At 43.7% G+C, this 21,377-nt stretch overlaps 1 protein-coding gene across 1 annotated transcript in view; it reads left to right on the forward strand.

Moving 5' to 3' along the window:
* Positions 1 to 5,155: 5,155 nt before the first annotated feature.
* Positions 5,156 to 21,377, forward strand: part of LOC136697311 (receptor-type tyrosine-protein phosphatase gamma-like) — a 291,083-nt gene continuing 274,861 nt past the window's right edge. The window contains exon 1 of the mRNA XM_066672345.1: positions 5,156 to 5,712. Within this exon, the coding sequence (XP_066528442.1) occupies positions 5,622 to 5,712 (91 nt within the window). The 5' untranslated portion in view covers positions 5,156 to 5,621. The remainder of the gene's footprint in view (positions 5,713 to 21,377) is intronic.

Genomic DNA, 21,377 nt, shown 5'->3' on the forward strand with positions numbered 1-21,377 from the left:
GTAATATTTTTACCTTAAAAGTACAGCTCAAAATCATATCATTGTGATGCTCCATTGACCTGCAATAAGAGAAAGAACCAGTGTCCTTGACAAAAGACGTCATTTTTAGGAAGGGCTAGGAAACTACCCCACACACCCCTCCCTCCCCACACTTGATTTCAAGACAGTGCTGTAAAAGTGCAACTTTAGGGGGAGCACAGAAGTAAAAAATAATAAATTAAATCTTTAATGTAGGTCCTTTTTCACATAATGTAGTCCAGTAACAAACGTTTGTGCAGGGCTTGCAATTTTTCTGTGCACTGCTGTGGGGTTTGACTGCATTCAAACACCAAATTAATTAGTGAGATCATGTACGATGATCTGTTGTGGACCACAAAGAGCACTCCACATCATCCGTAACTCCAGAGAATGCAACCACACTGCTCCAGAGCTCAATGCTGGGAGGGCTTATACTACACAAACCCACACATACTGTTGATCATACCATTGCCCATGGTTTTCTATGAAGGTGTGTGTGTGTTTGCAAACTTGAATGTAATATAGAGTTACCAAACTTACAAAGAAGCTCTGTCAGCTAACATTTGCTCATAAAGTCTATTGTAACAGGTGAAATCTTTGCAGTGATGTGAATGTCTCATTGTTGGACTGATAGGAGGTCACTTGACCTGGAAGAGCGCTCTCCCCTGAGGGCCATGCCTTTCTCAGATTACAGCGCAATTAATTAAACACTCAGTTAAACAGACAGACTGAAGTCGTTTTGTACCAATTATAATTATAAAGGGATGAGGGGGGAAAAAAGTAACCAGGAGCATGTCAGCATCTGTGAGCTTTATGAAGCCTTTAATGCCAGCTGTAAATTTGCTTTGGGCCTGAATGGAAAAGTTTTCCCTGGGACACAAAGGCTTACGTAGGCCATTTAGTGCTGGACGGCTGTTAGGAACTCTTATAAATGCCATGTTCTCTTTTGAATGGGGTGTGTGAGGCATGTTAGACGGGACGATGCTGATTTACAGCCAGCCAGATGCTGAATAAAAGAGTCAACATCTGGGTAGGATCGGCTTATTCCGTCATAAAGCCTTCGTTTTTATTATTATTATTATTTGTTTATTTATTTATTAGATTTTTTTGCCAATAGTTGCCTCCCTACACATCCATTTTGTGTTAATTGAAAAGAGCTCAGGGTGGAAATTAGTTTCATTAATTATAATATGTGGTGTAATACATGCATTTCTTGAAGCTACGCTTTAAGACAGAATTCTTTGCCTGCATTTGAATGGTACTACATTTAGCAAAACAGACATTATATTATTTTGAGAGCTTTAAAGTCGCATAATTTAATGAAAACGAGGAGATCTAGCGGGAGGCTGAGGATGTGAATAGCAGCAGGTAATTTAGAATAATAAAAAAGAAAAGGGCTCACGTATTTCCTGCCATTCACCTCCATATCTTCATCAGCGTTACAATAAAGCAACTGCAAGTTTGTTTGTGATGACAAGGTCGACTCACTTAGCTGCCATTAAAAATAAAAGTAAATTAGCCGCCAGTGCTAAGTCATCTCTGGCTTATCAAGGACTCTGATCCCTAGCTCATTATATTACTCATACATCGCCCATCTGCTTCTTCCTTTTCTCTATACTGTTTACATGATAAACACAAACAAACGCACCGGCTATGTAAACAGCGGTGAGTCCAGAGCCTCATTAAGAGGAATAACACAAGCCAAAACAGCTCTGAGAAGTGAAGTAAAGGGGAAGAAAAGAAAAAAAAACAGGCCCTTGCTGCAAATGAAGGATTCCTCCAGGTCTTATTCACAACACATCACATGTTTATGTGCTTGGGGGTGTTTTACTTTATTGTACATACTTATTATGTTAATAGTGACTATTCATTTATTCACGTACTTAGAAAAACGGATTGTGTGCTTATTATTCTATTTAATGCACCACACGCACAAACATAAATATCATTTGAAATTAATAATACACTCAGTTTATCAGTAGGATTGTTGCCAACATCCTGTAAAGCTTGTCCAACCTGGCAACAGTTGCTATGAAAGAGCAAATTTGTGTTTGGAGCGTCGGTACAAGGTGACTTCTGGGTAGATTCTCTAATTAAAAGAAATGAATTCTGCTGACAGATGCCATCCTCCCACAGAAAGCTGCAGGTTTGGAAGGCAATGTACAGGGAGTTTGGATTTAAACCTTAGATACAGCTTATAGATTTCTGTGTTGTTTCTTTTTTTGTTTTTAAACTTTTCACCCACTCAACGTGCAGGCTTTTTAGAAGCGCTCGTGCCCTGGGCCGAGGATGCCTTACAGTGAGGCAAAAAAGAAGGCGGTCATTCTTCACGTGGACGGCTGAAAAGGTTCCAAACGCTGAAAAGGTCAGGCCCGCACAACATCATGAGGTGGTCAATGCAGCTCTTGGATATCGATAAAATGCTTCAGCTGTGCCACGGTGCGTGAGTTTGACCTCTATTTATCACGTCGGTTTAAGAGTTTAGGGTTTACTGTTTTTTAAAAAGGAGAACAAGAGCAGGGAGACAGTGAAGGTGCAGTTCAGCGAGTGGTGAACTTTACACATGATGAGAGGGTGTATGGAGGATTATGGAAAAATAAAAACAGGAACCTGTGGCTGTGAAAAACCTGTCCTGGCTTGTTTTTCACTGCCTCTTGACCTGTCACCCTCTTTTTTCAGGTCACAAAATCCTCCAAGTAAATGCTGATTGCAGGGTAATGTGCACCTTGAACAAGGCCTCTGCGTGTGGGCGGCCATTTTGCGGCAGCTTGTGCATGAGTCGAGAGAAAGGGGAAAAAAAAGAAAACAAATGGCATGAGGAGACTTTGGCGAGCTGTAAACACGCATTGTGCATTTTGCCATGCAAATAGCAGGCTGCGGCTTCGTAAACATCCATTACTTTGCAGCTGAGGCCGTTGCTTAGCTGGAGTTGCCAAGGCCAACCGTATTCGCCTTGGCCCTCCCCACTCTCCCCCACAGCTTCACTTTGTTAGCCTCTATTATGAGCAGAAATCCTTTATCATAAACCTTGAAATCCTTATTCGCAGCAGACACATGCACACATTGTTAGTAACAAGCACAGGGGGGTACTGCGTTGGTCACTTGATGAGACTGACCGAGCACTTTCTGTTTAAATAAGGAACAACATACTGTAAACAATCATTTTCTTTACTAATACTCCACTGAATGGTGGAGGCCTTAGGTGCTGTCCACACACATTTCATAAAGACATTTGAGTAGTAAATAGGGTGGAGGTCTCAGAGTAAAGCTTAGTCATGTTACCATTACCTCAACTTTCCGTCTGTGCTGTGACAAACTTAATCATCTCTTCAGGTCTTTTTTATTCCCTCACATCTCACTCCAATCTCCGTACACGTGCTTAATATTAATCATCTCTTTTGATTCAGCTCCTGGGCGGCTTCAGTTTTGACGTTTTAGCGTTTTATTTTAGAACAAAAGCATCACAACTGTGCTCCTCTGTTGATTGATGAACTGTGAATCCAAATATAATATATTACCAAATAACATTTTTATATTTTAGACCAATTTTAATACTGTAAAACAGAGACTGGTTTCTGTGAGGAGTGTGGTGTGTTCTCCCTGTGCCTGCGTGGGTTTCCTCCGGGGCTCCGGTTTCATCCCACAGTCCAAAAACACACGTTGGTAGGTGGATTAGCAACTCAAAAGTGTGAGTGTATGAGTGAATGTGTGTGTGTGTGTTGCCCTGTGAAGGACTAGCTCCCCCTTCAGGGTGTGTTCCTGCCTTGCGCCCAATGATTCCAGGTAGGCTCTGGACCCACCGTGACCCTGAACTGGATAAGGGTTACAGATAATGAATGAATGATGAATGTTCAGTTTAGCTCATATGGACATCTCTTTAAGTTTTTAAACTTAATTATTATTATTTTGTTTTATATTTGGCTACAGTTTTCATTCAGTCTTCATTTCTGTGCTGACATGTTTTTGTTTTTTGTTTTAAATTCTGTTCGAATAATGCTGTTATTTTGATATTTTTAATATTGTTTTGTTGTTGTTCCTTTGATAGATGCTCAGATTCTTGCTGAAGTAGTAATGCTTTTACAACGGTGTTTCAGTAAATACTTTTTTAAAAATGCTGTTAAAAACAAGAAAGTGATTTTTTATTTCACTTCACTTCAGTTGTTTTAAGTGTGACCAATGTTTGCAATACACTCCCAAATAAATCTATAGAGGATGATCCTGTTAAATCTTTTATATTCACTTGCTAAATGGTGTAATATTTTAAAAAAAATCCTGTTATTTCAGTACTCTATAAGAACTTACTTGACCGGTACAAAATTTAAAAGTGTCAGTCCCCACAGGTCACTGGCTGTGAGGGGTTTGATGTGTTCATCCATGTGCTCTGGCTTCTACCCACAATCCAAAAACATATAGTTGCTTGGCTATGTGAAATTGTCCACGTGTGAATGTGTGAGTGACTATGAGCATGTGAAATTGTCCACCGTTGTGTGTGAGTGACTGGATGAGTGTGTTAAATTGTCCACAGGTGTGAGTGTGAGGGTGTACGAGTGAATCAGTGATGCCCTGTGTGCCGCTTGGTCCAGGGTTTGTTGCTGATTTTCTCCCTGATTTAACATAGTCTCCAAACAAAACACAGCCCTTGATCAAGATGAAGCAGTTACAGAATTAATAACTATAAACAAATAAATAACTATACATTCTCTGATGGATATTGTTAACTATGAATGCTATATTATTAGCTATTAATTACTGTATTATTACTGTGCTAGTCACTCTTTCTTTTGGTTCTCTCACTTGTGAACCTCCGTTTTCTTTTCTTTGCTTCTCTAACTTTTTTCCCCATTCTCTTTTATTCATCACTATTACGTCCTCTCTTTAAATCTGACTTTTAAGTTCACGTTTTTCTGTCCTTTTCTGTCTCACGCCTTGCCTTGCCTAGTAAATCGCCTTGATTCCTCGGCGCTAGGATCCAGCAGACCCTCCCTCCCTCCATCCTTCGCGCTCTCTCTCTCTCTCTCTCTCTATCGCTCTCTCTCTCTCTCTCTCTCTCTCTCTCTGTCCCTCACCCCCCCCCCCTCTCTCTAGTCTGTTTGAAAGTCTCCGCCAGACTCCGGCTGCAGCTCGCTGGATGGCGGAAGGTAGAGCGAGCAGCGCGGTTCCCAGCTCCAGCTCTCCCCTCACTGCTCTCGGCTAAAGGCTCTGCTGCTGCCGCTCCGTTGGACTACCGCGCTACTCCTCGTCTCTGCTCCTCTTGGTTTTTCTTCTGTTTTCCTACGAACTGCTCCCTTTGGCCGCTGTGTTTGTTTCTCCTGCTGGAGTACTAGCCTCGCCGTCCGAGAGCTTTTCTGTTTTGGAGAGAAAGAAGGAAAGAGAGAGAGGGAAAACTGTTTCCTGCATCGACCAACTACTAACTTCGACAGAGAAAAAAAAATCCTCCACAGGCTCGGACCGGTGGGCGCTGCGTTGGCGCCATAACAAAAATTCCTGCTTTTTAACGTCGTTTTCGTGCTTTTCCGTCTTCTTTTATACATTCCCCCTCTTCCAGCAGACGGATAACTCTGTCAACAGTTGCTCTGCTGCCAGCCCTCCATGTGCGGTGGGACATGCGGAGGCTACTGCAACCGTGCTGCTGCTGGCGGATTCTGTCCTTCGTCTTGTCCGCCTGCTTGCTCCTCTGGGCGGACTGCCATCCTGGTAAGTTCGGGCTATGACGTCCCTCCAAGTTTTTGTGTTTTTAGCATGCGTATTCCCTGTCCTAAAACCTCTTACACTCGGCTGGTCCCACCGTGTCTGCTTTGGTTAACCTGGAGGACTTGTAGAGCTTCGGAGTCGAGTTCTTTTGACACACATTTTCCGAACGAGCTTTCCAGTACCTCAGGAATTCTCATTACAATGTAGAGGAATTAGTGTTGCTGCTACTAAATGGCCAGCTCCAAGTCTCAGCTAAATCAATGTTCTTCTATTTTCACCCTTATATAACGTTTTCTTTTAAAGTAATAGCAATGGTTCTGTAGCAAGGACAACAGAACCACGGACACCCAAAGAGCCGTTGCACTGCATACTTGGTTCTTTGCTTGGTGCAGTTGGGTTCATGAGGGAAAACCTGTTGTAAATGCTGCTTTAAAACTATTGAACACGGTCCTTTAAGCTATCCAGTGGTTCTTTAGTAAAAGCTAGTGGTTCTGTTTTGTGGTTATAGAACCATAAAATCTTAAAGAACCATTGCCCTGCATTCATGGTTCTATACATTTGACTATACATTAAATGCTGTTTTAAAGAACCAGAATGCGGTTCTTGTAGGTCTTTAGTAAAAGGCAGCGGTTCTGTTTTGAACCATAAACACATTGAGACCTATTTGTAAAAGCGTAAATAGGAACATGTTTTTTTTGTGGTAAAAAAGATTCTTCTCATATTGGATCCTGTGGTTAAAGGCTCTTAAACATAACCCGGTATAAAATGGTTCTGTAGGCTATAGCTTGCACCAAAATGGGGTTCCACTCTTGTTCCCGAGCGAAAGAACCCTTTATCGGTGAATGTTAAAATGTAGCAAACACCGTGTTTGTTCCAAGCACCTGTAATGTGTTGTGACTCTAACGGTTGTAGTGGAGTCTAACGGTTAACGGTTAACGGTCTTGGCGAGTCCTCGCCTCTGAGCCACTGTGACCAGCTGAAGAAAGATAGACTGGACGCGTTAAAATGAGTGAAAATAAACGGAAATCAAAACAAACCAAGGGTTTTTTTCTTTCTTATTGTAGTGACTGAATTATATTTTAACTGAAAGGTCTCATTAAAGGCTGCATTAAAATGGCAAGGTTTTACACATGTGTTTTCTCGACTTATATGTTGTGTCACGCTCATAGTGACGCGTTTTTACCCGTTGCGTATTCACACGTTTTGTTTTTGTTTTTTTGTTTTTTTTTAAATTGGAAACGTGACGCCGTGTTCTCGCCTCTCGAAATGGAATGGTGCCTTGAATGAGAATTCCCAGGATTACTCAGGAATCAGACTGCTCGCTTTCTCAGCAAATCCGTGGGAGAACCAGTAAAGCGTGGAGTCGCTAGAAATCTCTAGAAAACGCCACGGACCCCAACGAGTAACCGACTTTCCTTTCACCGATGGTCCATTTAGCGTCAATGATGCAGCGTCTTAATGTTATTGTTAATGACCTTGACTGAGAGAGTAAGTGCATGAGGTTCCATCGGCTTCACTGTGGCTTCTGCAGCCAGGTGAGGGTTGAAATGATGGACTGATGGGTTGTGTTCATCTCATTTCCTGTAGTCAGTGTGTGGAAACCATATGTCATATATCTTGGATTTTGTTCCCATTAACAGCCAGGTGACCCCGTTTTATCTTCTGAGCGAGCACCCCACGGGTTTGGGCGTTGGACGACTTTACTGGAGAAACTTTGGCCAATTCCAGGTTATAACTTATGTATCATACATGTAGAGGTTTGTGTTGATGACCACGGCTCTAGTGTGCCGTCAGTTTGCTCAGCCCCTTTGCTCGCTTTTGATATCACTGTGCAGCAAATGCAAATAAATCTGTGATCGAAGTGATTTTTATTTATTTATTTTCTTCGCCTTCCATCCCTGACCCACTTATGGGCAAGTTGATAGTTTCCTGTAATCAGTGTGGCATATCATTTGCCAGGATTTTTGCATACAGTAATAAAATCCCCCAGCGCTCCTGTCCCTGTTCCTATCTCCCTCGCTCGCAAAAAATAACAACATCTCATTTAATGGAGACTACATAACCCTGAGCAGTGCATATAACACTGTGAATATGAATAGGGATATTTCTGCTTTTGTTAGGTAGCCTGGTGTGTTTCTCTTTGTATGGGCTTCATCTGGCATTCTGTCTGATTCGGACCGTGGAGACGAAGCAGACTCGAAGGAACCAGAACCAGGCAGAACTCTTCGAATGGAGCACGAGAATGTGGCTGCTTTAAAATCTTGGCTTTCCAAACAGAGGAGTGTTTTTATTAGTGTAACGAGTACCGCACGCCCTCTTCAAGAGTCCGGATGCCGGAGTTGTTTCTCCATTCCGGCTCAACTAAACTCAACTCGACACTCTCTTGGCAATGACCAGACTGAAGGAATACACTGGGAATTTCCAGCCTAAGCTTTGTGTGTTGTATGTATAGAATATGACGGTGTACTCTGGGCAGTAGTTTCCCTGTACTTAGTAAAACAATGGAAAACAACAGACTCAAAGCACATTTATAATATCAGCCAGGGAGCCAGGGCTAAAGCTGATGCGTTTGCGCTTTTTTTTCACGTTATAAACATTGTTACTGTTGATGTGTTACAAAGCGATAGTGATTAGTTAAATATTCATCTGTCAGATCTCAGTCTTTTAATTAGGTGATGGATTGATGGCCAAGTGACTGCGCATATGTTGTAATCAAATATCATAATTAAAAATATAGCGTTAACAATGTGTATTATACTAGAAACCTTGATTACGCATGCTACACTGTATCTGTAAACACACGTACAAAATGTCTACTCACTTTTCTGTGAGCTTGGCATCTTAGTATGTAGCCAAAGGGGGTTTATGCAGTTCTCCTTCTGTGTTTTGTTGTTTTTATGAACTCTCCATCTTTACATGTTTCTCTCTCTCTTTCACGCTCTCTCTCTCTCTCTCCCTTTTCCCCATTTGGTTTAACAAATGGTCGGTTTAACAAATGAAAAGAAGACGCAGAATACCCCCTCCCTTCCTCCTTCCTTCCATTTTTTTCTCTCCTTCTTTTGCGGCACTTCTCCGGTCGCTCAGGCAGCAGGAGGGAGGGAGAAATACAGGTATCAGAAAAGTGCTCTTTAACGCGTGCCTTCCACTCCCCCATCATCCATCCTACTTATTCTGCTTTCTGACAAAGAAATCGCTGCTCTGTCTCTCTTCTTTTCACTCTCTCTCTCTCACACACACACACACACACATGCACGCACACATGCACACTCTCTCCACCGCTCGCCTGCGCAATTCTGGGTGACATTTCTGAGCTCATCTGCCTCTGATAGAGCCGTTCCTGACACAGCTGCTGCTGGGGTGAAACAGGCAAAGCTTTTTTTTGCATGTGTTTTGGGGGGAAACAGAGAACACTGACACTTTATTTATCCCTGTCATGTTGGTAGGGTTGTGTGTCAGTGTGTGTGTGTGTGTGTGTGTGTGTGGAAATGTGCTGAGGGCCCGAGTGCTGACGGAGCGGCTCTGAAAGCCACAGAGACCTGGAGCGTCTGTCGACTGAAGGAGATGTGCCGAAGCTCGCTGCAGGACGCCCTGCGGCCCCCCAGCTGAGAAGGGTCCCAGGACGGACCCCTGGCTCTGGCAAACAAGCCGTGATCTAATGGAGCATGTCTTCTACTCCCTCAGTCAGTTTTTCCTCATTTTACCTCTGTTTTACTGCCACGTCTGACAACGCGAAAACACAGTGGGAAGGCAGAATGAGGGTTGTAGTGATAAAGATTGTTTACATCAAATTAAAAAGCTCAGTGTTTGCATGAGAAAGTGCATCAGGTACATGACAGACACAGTGCGATCTTTTAGGAAGTTATGTGCACGATAGCTCACAGATTATTATGCGATTCCATTGGTAATGAAATAACCACATAATGTAAAATGAAAACGATGTAGCTGCAAGGTTTCCTTAACATTGCAAAAGGAATGTATCGTGTGTGATATAGAAACTTAAAATATTAAGTTAAAAATATTTTTGAGTATTTTGCAATCACCAAAGGCTTCTAATGAAAAAAATCAAACGCAGAATGCTCTGACGTACGTAACGTGAGTCAGGCTGCACTCGTGCTGCATTTAAATGCTGCTGTTGCACCTGTACTAAAATGTCATGCCATAATTATGCTTGACTCATTGTTGTTGTTACGAAAATTCTTATTTATATTGTGACCTAAGGAGACTACACTAACACACTTCTCTCCTTCCCACTCCCAACTTCTTTCTCTCTTTCCCGACCTGGTACCCAAGCTAGTGCTGTAAAAATGTGCCTTCTAGTTCTAGTTAAGCCAGGCATATACAGTGCTGGGGAAAAAAAAAAAAGTAAAAAATATCCCTAGGCTCAGGTATAAGTAGCTCTGTCTAGAGAGCGGGAGAGAAAGAGGGGGAGAGTGAGAAAACGAGAGCGTTTTAGTCTGTTATTTCTGAGCCAGGAGAAACGGGTGCGCCATGCACCAGAGATCCCTGTAGTAATTTAAATCTCTTAAGAGGCGCTGGACTCCTCTGCCTTTATGATTCTTCGTCTTTTTTATTTATATATATATATGTGGGGCGAGGAAGCATATCTGCGTCTAATAGAAAAGGATAATTTGCTAAACGTCCGTTCGCCAAACGGCCACTTAATGCCCGTCTCGGGAGTGAGATAGCCCCGCCGCTGACATTTGGACGGGATTGGATTGGTGCTTGGCCACCGGAACGACATTATCACCGTCATCATCATCACCATCATCATCATCATCGCTGTGGTCTCCCCCTCTCTGGACCATTATCGGCTGAGCTGAGGGAAGCGAGACACTCTAATGTCCGCCAAGCCGTGTTATCAGTCGCGGGACCTCATCCCAAACCCGAGCCCCTTACAGATTAAGAGATATGGGATGAGGCGGAGGGTTGTACATGTGAGAGGCTTTCTAGCTTCTGTAGACTGTGTACAGTGCAATGCACTCTCTGAATTCCAGATGTAGTCCATCACCCAAGACATGGTTGGTGACTGAGGTTTGCAGCACTTAGTCTAATGTACTTAATAAGAAACATAAAAGTTTTAGTGCTTCAGTTAGCACTGCGCAAACTGTACAACTAAATCATCACGGATTTCTGACGATGTATGACTTACTGTAGCAGCTGAGGCCTGAATGTTAGAGACTAGGGCTTGGGATTGGAAGGTCGATGGTTCGATCCCCTCAGACGTCAGGAAATCCATGGCTGAGGTGCCCTTGAGCACGGCACCTAACCTCCAGCTGCTCCCTCAGTGCTGGGACGGCTGCCCACTTGCGCTGGGTGTGTGTGCTCGCTGCCCCTAGTGCACTGTGTGTGTGTGTTTATCGCCAAGCATGTGTTAAATGCAGAGGCACAGTTTAATTATATGTTGTGCCGTGACTATAAAAGCATGTTTCAGGTTGTGACATAACTTAGGGTTCTCCTCCAAGAGTGTTGAGCTGTGAAGTGACGTTGGCTTGGTGTAGTTCTAAAAAACAGGGTGGTTCTTCATGTGCATGTTTTTATAGCCACAGTGTAGGGTAGAGGGAGACCCAGGTATTGTGATTACTGTTTAATGTCATGCAGAATCCAGTATCATTGACAGCTATAAATCATGCCCATGTTAGTTTATTATTACTTTGTAATGATATAACAAACTATATATTCCTTTAAATATCCAGGCGAACAGAAACAGTTTCCACACTCTGAAGATGCCAGGCAGTGTGTTTCTCTTTCGGTGCCTTAATTTCAGTGCTTAATGGAGTGTGCGGAGAAAGAAGAGCGGGAAGAAAGAGTCTCCCGTCAAACAGAGCTCCACACTCGTGTCTTTCCTGCATTGTTCCACTTCATTGTTTCCATCAAGGCATGCTGGGCTCTCTTTTGCATGGTAAGGGTGGGCACTTCCCATCATTCTCTCTCAGAGCCACTCTCTCAGTCTGTGTTTTTTCGGGTGGTGGTGGTGGTGGTTGTAGTGGTGGTAGGTGGGTGGGAGGATTGGGGGGATGTAGGGGGTGGGTTGTTGTGCAGCAGGCAGCTTTGAAAAGTGTGCCACTCTTTTCTTGTGGCCCCGTTTGATTCCCTTCACTAAGGCCTGCTTGGCTTCCTGCTGGAGCGCTCTCTGGGCGACAGGCCGATTTCACGCTGCTCCGTGCAGGGTCTCCATTATCCCCAGCTCAAGTAGTGAGCAAAGCAGCTAATGCTGTCAGCAGCCTCACAGTTAAAGTGAACTGCACATCCACACTCTGTCTACTTCTCTCTCGCCCTGTCTCTACTCTGACTGTGTTTTTTTTCTCTCCCTCTCTACCTCTGTTTCTCTCTCACTCTTTTCCCAGCCCGAGTGCATTTGTATTCAAGTAGAGTTCGGGTTAATTCAGAGGCTTTATTGGTCTGTCTGTTGCTCTCTCTGTACCTGTCTGGATTCATGTCCTTCACTCTGTCTGTCTGTCTGTCTTGATGTCCGTTTGTCTGTCACTGCGTCTCTCGGTCTGTCGGTCTGTCAGTGTATTTTCCTGTCTTTCTGTAGTTGATATATATTCATTCTGAAGTACACACAGCTATAAAACTGTAAAATTATGACCGACAAAACAAATAGTTCATCACTGGCCAAGTGCCTTGGAGAACCTAAAATATACAACAGAACCTTTCAGGAGAAAAAGGATGCTACATTCTGACAGGCAACTAGAGCAAAACCACAAACATCATTTTCTTTTCCTGTCCGTTCATTCAAATTTCAGCATGTTTCGCTTAAATTAATAAACATGTGGTGAACCTCAAACTGTCTTAAAATATGCAGTGACAGGTTCTAAGCACCCGGGCGCATGTAGCTTTCTCTAAGTTTCTCTGATGCAGTGGTGTAGAACCCGTTTGTTTAAGGAAAAAACGTATATAAACACTTCATTTCCTCAGCTGTAGCAGCGGGGGTGAGCTGTACATACATTCCATGTTGAGTTTTACATGTTTGGAGAAGAGCTGAAAGATTAATCAGTTTTAAATAAATAATCACAATTTGAAAGTGTGGAATTTTCAAATCACAAGAGCTGTGATTGTAATTCTAGATGCGTAGAGCTGGGCGATATTAGCACAAATCAGTATCACGATTAAATTTACATTTTAGCACGATCACGATTAATGAACGTTATTAATTATGACTCTCATAGTACAGTATTAAAGCTAGGTTATTTTTTCTAATGTTGCCGGGAGCTTGTTCCTCTCTCGTTTTTTGAGCACTGTTTATATTTGGTGTGTGATTGTGCTTTTGTCGGCGGCACGGTGGCGCAGCAGGTTAGTGTCGCAGTCACACAGCTCCAGGAACCTGGAGGTTGTGGGTTCAATTCCCGCTCCGGGTGACTGTCTGTGAGGAGTGTGGTGTGTTCTCTCTGTATCTGCGTGGGTTTCCTCCGGGTGACTGTCTGTGAGGAGTGTGGTGTGTTCTCCCTGTGTCTGCATGGGTTTCCTCCGGGTGACTGTCTGTGAGGAGTTGGTGTGTTCTCCCTGTGTCTGTGTGGGTTTCCTCCGGGTGACTGTCTGTGAGGAGTTGGTGTGTTCTCCCTGTGTCTGTGTGGGTTTCCTCCGGGTGACTGTCTGTGAGGAGTGTGGTGTGTTCTCCCTGTGTCTGCGTGGGTTTCCTCCGGGTGCTCTGGTTTCCTCCCACAGTCCAAAAACACACATTGGTAGGTGGATTGGTAACTCCAAAGTGTCCGTAGGTGTGAGTGAATGTGTCTGTGTTGCCCTGTGAAGGACTGGCGCCCCCTCCAGGGACGCCAGTGGACCCTCCAGGACCCACCGCGACCCTGAATTGGATAAGGGTTACAGATAATGAATGAATGTGCTTTGGTCGCTGAAACATTTATATTAGACTTTTAGTTCAGTGTCGTATTAATTACAGTCAAAACACAGCACCTGCAAACCACAGATGCTGTTTTTTTTTTCTTTGGAATATTTAACATATAACTATAACTAGCGTATTAGTTATAACGTATAACTACTCTTCTGTGAACATGACGGTTTTGCACTTGACATTGAGCCATTAAAATTAAAGCCACATTTTCTTGGTCGTAAAAACAGCCCTTGACTGTAATTTATGAAAAATAATTGCAAATTAAATCACATTCTATTTATATTGTCCGTCAGTTTGGAGCGGGATGGAGAGGGCGAAGGGAGCGAATTTGCTTACAGGGCCAAGCTGGATGCATTTTAGATGATCAGTGCCATTAATTCAGAACCGCGGAGCTGATCACTCAAGTTGTTTTTTTTTCTTTTTTCAGGGAACATGTGGTAAAGTTCATCCATCACTTTTTGGCTTCGTACCACAGCTGTTTCTCCTTTCATCTTCAATTTATTTTTCTTTTTTTAACCTCCTTCAAAGATTGATGGTTCATCTATCTATCTATCTATCTATCTATCTATCTATCTATCTATCTATCTATCTATCTATCTATCTATGTGTCTCGCTCTGGCGGTCGAGTCCTTTCCGTCTCCCTGCTGGCAGTGATTTGTACCTTGATCAAATATTTACCAAGACAAGAAGAACCCAGGCCGTTGACTCCTTTTTTTCCACCCATATTTTTCTTCTTTTCTCACTCTGACAGTGTTGGTAAGCTCTGTTAGTCAGCTTCCACCTGCTTAAGTTGGCGTCGTCTGAGCCTTCCTGAACACTGTCTGCTGGCTGTAGCCGCTCTATTTTTGTCGGCATGTGGAGGAGTCTGTGGGTCTGATGAAGGTGAACTCCAGGCTTAATTCATCACGTCTCGATCCCATAATCAAATGTTCTTGGAGATGTTCCTTTACTGGATCCAGTTTGTTGGAACAGTGATTCTGAAACAGATTTTGTCTTCTCTTGTCCAGTGCTGGAAACCCATCTCTTTGCTAAGTTTTAAATATTAACAGCTCTAGACATCTGGCTTTCACCTGAGAGTCTGGGAGGATTAGCACTCAGTGTGGCCTCCTTTGACATGAAAGAACCATTTGACTGAAATGTAAACCAACCACAGATCTTTGTTTTGCATAATGTACAAGGGCAGGTGGTTGTCAGAAGAGTGGTAAACAAAAACTATGGTTTGTGGCAAATGACAAATGATGGTGGGAGACCTGAAGAGTCAGCCATGTCTCATCAGCTGTATCTTGTGTTGAAAAGCGTTTTTGTCATGCCGTGTGGCACAGGTATAGCATTAACACCGGCTAACTCAAGAAACTGGTGCATGGAAGATGCAGGCAATCACCTAGATTAAAAATACATAAGTTTATCTATTTTTGTGGGTGGAAGATTTGGAGTAATACATCTATTTGCCCATCTGTGATACTCCTCAGCCATGTTGGTGTAGTGAATAGCTGAAGCCTTGTAACAGTACTTCCCTACAGTTGTAGAAATGGCTCCTGTTGGTTCTTAGCTGGAAACTAAGAGTGATTCTACCATGGTGCTGTTCCAAATAACCCTTCTTGGCATTTTTATTTTTACAGCCATAGGAATGGACTCAGTACTCACTGTGTGCCATTACGGCTGGGGTGAATGCTTGAGGATGGGGGGGATTTGCTGGAACAGATTTGGCCTGCTCCTGAATTAAGGTCTGGATAGGGCCCACATGGGGGCTGAGCTGTATATAAAGGAACCTGAAATGGCCTTGTTTTGACCTGTAAATAACCGGGCTCCTGATTGTTTGCTGGGAGAAGGTGGGTTCTATGATGCTGTGCATACAGACGGCTAGATTGACAGACGGAAAGGTGCTTATTTAACCCAAAAGTGTCTGCAAAATTATACCTGCAGCAGAAGTGCTACACAAAATTGCATACATTATCATAATTGGAAGAAGGAGAGATAATGGGTAGAATAACCTTTGGAACCAATTTCCCAGACTAGTCTTGGACTAAAAATTCAAAACCGTTTTCATTCGAGGTTTACATGTAATCTGCTTCCAGGAAAACAGCCCTAGGTATAACAGCAGAAGTATTAAGATTGCCAATGGCTCTGTGCTCATGTGTGGCGTTGTGTTGCCTGTCTTTGATGGATCCGGATGTCAGCGCCTTCACTCTTGATGGCTCCATTCCTCCTGCATCATTCATCCCCCAAAACAGCATGACGAGTAGAAAAGAGGAAACTATTAGACACCCACTCCTCCATATACATCACATCAGCGAAGGAAATTGCCACGCCGAGTTATTTGTTTGGGCGTGTGTGTGTATATGGAATGGGCTTTTTAAACTTGGTAATGCCATGCAGTTTCTGGGAAGCCCGGTCACACATTCAGAAACGGCCATTTTCCCAGGCCTAATGCATTAGCGTTGCATTAGGGGGACGCTCGAAAGAACCAGGCTGGTTACAGTGGGAGAAAAGGCTTCACGAAGTAGAAGGAGGGGGGGGGGGGAGCAAGAGAGAAAGCAAAGAAGCAGGTGGTAATGGGTGACATTGATTAAATTGAACATGGAAGCTTCCAAAATACTCACTGTTGTTTAGAACATACAGCATTAATAAATCAGAGCTTTTGGTTTGCAGGCTGCTTCGTGAACAGGCAGCTTGTTTTGTTTTCTATCAAAGCTTCTAAAATGACATGCATATGGCGGTCATGAACAGTGGGATTGTCATCAACTCTGACTCTTTTAAAAGTATTATATTTACATAAGCCATTGTGTTATGAAAGAATATTAGTTTATTCCGAATATCACCGAGCGGTAGAAGGAAGAAAATGACTACACAACGTTGTGTCAGGCAGTCTGGGGAAGTGGCGCTCCTCCTCATTAAATTCTCGCAGTGGCGTTGGTTTTTCCACTTTAATGCTTCGTAGGACACTGCCTTTCCTCCGCCCCGAGAGGAGGGGAGGGTGGGAGAGACAGAGAAGGAAAGAGCAATAGAGAGACATGGCCTGTGGACTCCCCCCACACAACCCAATTTGTCTTACTTCTAGGGAGGCTGTTCGGACTCCAGCGCTGCTGTTTCTTACTGCCTTTTTTTTTTTTGCCTGCTCTCCACCCAAATTGGCATGGTTCTTCTTTTTTCTCTCACTCCTTTTTGTACCTCTTTTTTTCTCAGCCAGTCCACATCTCCATGCAGTGATCAGTCATCCTACTATTGAGTGTGCGCTGAGAATGGCTCATGATCAAAGTCTGTCTGTTCTGATTTATTCCAGCCGTAAGAACCACTCAGCATCGGAGTCTAGTGGCTTCGGAGAACACTAGGCTTCTTCTCTCTTTTCTCTCTCTCTCTCTCTCTCTCTCTCTCTCTCTCTCTCTCTCTCTCTCACACACACACTCTCTCACTCTCTCCCCTCTTGCTCTTTCATTCTGTCTCCCTCCCTCCCCATATTCAAAGGAATAGCTGTCTGTGCATATCAAGGTTTTTCAAGCAGCACGTCCTTTACAGGCCAAGACTCCGGTAATGATTTTTTTTTTCTTCATTCATCAGCTCACATTCCATAAAAAGAGCATGATCTGTATGATCAGTCATGTGTATTCATCAGTCGCTCTTTCAAAGGATGAAAATTGTTGCAGCTGGAGGCAGTTCTAGAACTGATAGCGGCAGGAAATGATCAATAATGTTAAAGTCAGGGTCCCGTGAATCAGTGTGGAGTTCCACATGGGGAACGTTAAGATCCGCTGTACTGCTCGTATTTGGGAAGGAACATGGATTTAATGATGCTGCTACTGATACTTGGTCTTTGGTTGAAGTGAGGAGTAAACCTTTGTAATTCATGTCAGAATGTGACGTTGTGGTCCCCTTTTACACCGTGTTTTGTAACAGAATAATACATTTAACAAAAGTGTAGCTACGGTGACTGTTACCGATGAAAACAGAAGCATTTAAAATTGTTTAAATGTCTATGTATAATGACATAAGTTTTTAATAAGTCAGGTAATTACTAGTTACACATATTTCATCATTCATTCATTCATTCATTCATTATCTGTAACCCTTATCCAGTTCAGGGTCGCTGTGGGTCCAGAGCCTACCTGGAATCATTGGGCGCAAGGTGGGAATACACCCTGGAGGGGGTGCCAGTCCTTCACAGGGCAACACACACACTCACACAGACACAGGGAGAACACACCACACTCCTCACAGACAAGTCACCCGGAGGAAACCCACGCAGACACAGAGAGAACACACCACACTCCTCACAGACAGTCACCCAGAGGAAACCCACGCAGACACTGGGAGAACACACCACACTCCTCACAGACAGTCACCCGGAGGAAACCCACGCAGACACAGGGAGAACACACCACACTCCTCACAGACAGTCACCCGGAGGAAACCCACACAGACACAGGGACAACACACCACACTCCTCACAGACAGTCACCCGGAGGAAACCCACGCGGACACAGGGAGAACACACCACACTCCTCACAGACAGTCACCCGGAGGAAACCCACGCAGACACAGGGAGAACACACCACACTCCTCACAGACAGTCACCCGGAGGAAACCCACACAGACACAGGGACAACACACCACACTCCTCACAGACAGTCACCCGGAGGAAACCCACGCGGACACGGGGAGAACACACCACACTCCTCACAGACAGTCACCCGGAGCAGGAATCGAACCCACAACCTTCAGGCCCCTGGAGCTGTGTGACTGTGACACTATATTTCATCATTATATTTCTAATTATATTTCTGTAAAAGTGAACACAGAGCGTGTTTTTGTATTACATTGGTTAATATGCAATTACAGATTTATGAGTGACATTTATTCATTATTAAATCAGACCAAAATGGGTTCATATTGACTTTAATCCCACATACATCCTCTGCTGAATATACTGTTTAGCGCACTTGATTTTCCAGCGTAGGGACTAGTGACTGGGGCCCGTTTCTGACTGCAGCATCTCAGTTGTTGTCATTCAGCCTGGAAGCAATAGAATTGACAGATACATGTGTGCGGATGAAGAAAGATAAATGTCACCATCTGACTCAAAGAATGCTCCCACGAGCCTTTTTTTCCCATTCCAACTGCCCTGTTGGCAGCATCCTTTCTTTCTGCCACCCGTCCACCATCCTTCTATTTCAGCCCTGGTATAAAAACTTTAAGCTGGAATGCAGGGGCCAGACTTTTTTTGGACGGGGGAAGCATGAAATTGAACTGGAAAGTGGCTTGACGGCGGTGATTAGCACTGCAGGTCTGGAGAAATGTTGTGGCTGGACGTGACCTCTTCTGACCTTTCGGTATGCACAGCTTAGTTGCTGGGAAGGAGAGGTTTCTCTCTCTCTCTCTCTCTCTCTCTCTCTCTCTCTCTCTTTCTCTCTCTCTCTCTCTCTCTTTCTCTCTCTCTCTCTCTCTCTCTCTCTCTCTCTCTCTTTCTCTGTCTTTCTAATCAAGATTTCCTGACCAACACGGTGAAGGTGGTTCACTCATATCCAAGCAGATGTCTAACAGATGGGCCTCTCTATTTTTCCCTGAGGGACTTCTGGAGTTTCTGTTCTCCATCATACTCTCTCTCTCTCTCTCTCTCTCTCTCTCTCTTTCTCTCTCTCTCTCTCTCTCTCACTCAGCTTCTTTTCACTCTTCTCCCCTTTTTTTCCCCCCGTCAGCTGTTTTTCTTTAAATGGCATCAGTAGGGAGGGAACAGGCGTTTCCAGAAAGTCTTTGGCCGGAGCGCCTCTCCATCCCTCATGCGAAGACAAGCGCCTGTGTTCCACCTGAACCCCCTCTGGATTTACACCGCCGCGGCGCCCATCTTTCTTCCGTTAATCACCCCGGGCCTCGCTCGCCCGTCCGCCCGAGGCTTCGATGGATGACCCGCCGGGGAAATAGAATGGAGATCAGCCAGCCGGAACGGAGAGAGAGGAGAGCCGAAGAGAATGGTGGAGAACGAGGGAGAATTGGAGGCGATGGCAGAGGAGAGAAACAGGAGAAATGTGGAGAATGGAGGAGATATATAGAAGGATAGAGGAGACTACTGGTAATGGGAGGAGAATGGGAGGCATCGATGCTCTAACTTCCATGCCATTACCTCAACACACACAACCAGCAGTGAGCCAATAGTGTGGCAAATAGTCAAAACATCTCCCAGTGTGCAATCTGTGATCATCTGCAGCTTCTCACACAATGCTCTCCAACAATGAGAACAAAGTCGCGCGATGAGCTGAGCAGCATGAAATATACAGTCCATTATTCGTGGCATTATGATTGTATCCTCTCTCCTATTACAGCCCTTAGTTGTTATCTGTATAATGCATTGTAACTCCATGAGTACGGTGTTACTGTGAATGTTGCAAACGTTCCCCAGAGATGTCTCCCCTGCTAGCATTATAGTGAATATGTCAAGTAATATGTAGAGAGAGAAAAGCACTTCTTTTATGTCATTCCTCTTTGTTACTGCTTACAGAACCCAACATAAAAGCACCTATTCTAAAATAACTCTTGAAAATCATGTTTACCTTTGAATTGCATAAAAAACCATGACATAAGTACACTTTCGGCAAAACTCTCACAGAGCGTGAGGCTCGTAAACTGTAAAAATCTAGAATTGTGGTCTGTCGGATGTTCTACAGTCTTTGCGTATACAAGAAAATTGTTTGAAAAATCGCTAATTGTATATAATATGTGTTTAAGCCTGTTATTATACGGCATTTAATATTATTACTGTTTCATACCTTACTTTTGTTTACTTGTTTAAAGTCCACTACATTCAATGCCTTTGGCCAAAAAACGCCTACTGTGACAGGAAAGGACTATTTGAAAGACATGTAAAGTAGCCAACTTCAGACCATTTAAGTTGTTTCTTACTGCGTCTAAGAGAGGGCAGTTTTTAAAGTGGAGCTAAAGAGCAGCAGGAACCTCATCAGTATGCCTGGGCAAATACAAGGGTTTTATACTTAATACCAACTGAATCCTTGCTAAAAGCTCAGAGAGGTTGAGTAAAATATACAGCAAAGAAGTACATAAACATTGGTTTAAGAGTAGCCAATAAGAATGCAGGAAATATCAGATCTTCAGTGCACGTGTGTTGCCAGGGTCTGAGACTGAGACTAATAACCGTGGTTTGATACAAACACGTTGTTTCCAGGTTATTTTTCGTCAAGGAACGAGTCTCAGACTATTTCATATTTACGTTCTCGAGTCATGAATTATGCAAAGGTGGGATATTGTTGTTAATATCGTCGACGATCGACGCCTATAGCTAAATCATTGCTGTCAACTAGAAAGGAAAACAGGAAATGACTAATTATATCCAAGACGAATATGAGTTGGACAAGTTCAGGATATTTCATAAGCGTACAATAGAACTAGGCTCGAGGCCTGTCGAGCATTCTGTCTGACATTTCTGACTGAACAGCCTCCCTGTTTGTTCTGCTTTCAGTGCCTAGCGGTGCCTTGGTGTTGGGCCAAAGAGTCGAGTTTTTGGGCGATGTCACTTCGAGAAGCTCCACCGTGACAGCCTGTTGACAAGCGCTCACAGAACGATCCAGAAAGGAAATCTAATTACCATTAAAAACAGGCCCATGGCTCCAGGACCTATTAGCTAAAGTGAACGGAAAGCATTAGCGACAGCTCTGCCTGTCCTGGACTTTTTAGTGGTCACGCAGATCAGTCCTTGCCATGAGCAGTCTTTCACACTCATCTTATCTTTTTCTGTTATCCTTTGGAGAGATGTTTACTAATATTTAGTTTTGTCTGACAGAGTGTTGCTAGGATGCGTCTATTTTAATCTGGCTAT

Source organism: Hoplias malabaricus, chromosome 5 (genome assembly GCF_029633855.1).
Source record: "Hoplias malabaricus isolate fHopMal1 chromosome 5, fHopMal1.hap1, whole genome shotgun sequence".
NCBI classification, from domain to species: Eukaryota; Metazoa; Chordata; class Actinopteri; order Characiformes; family Erythrinidae; genus Hoplias; species Hoplias malabaricus.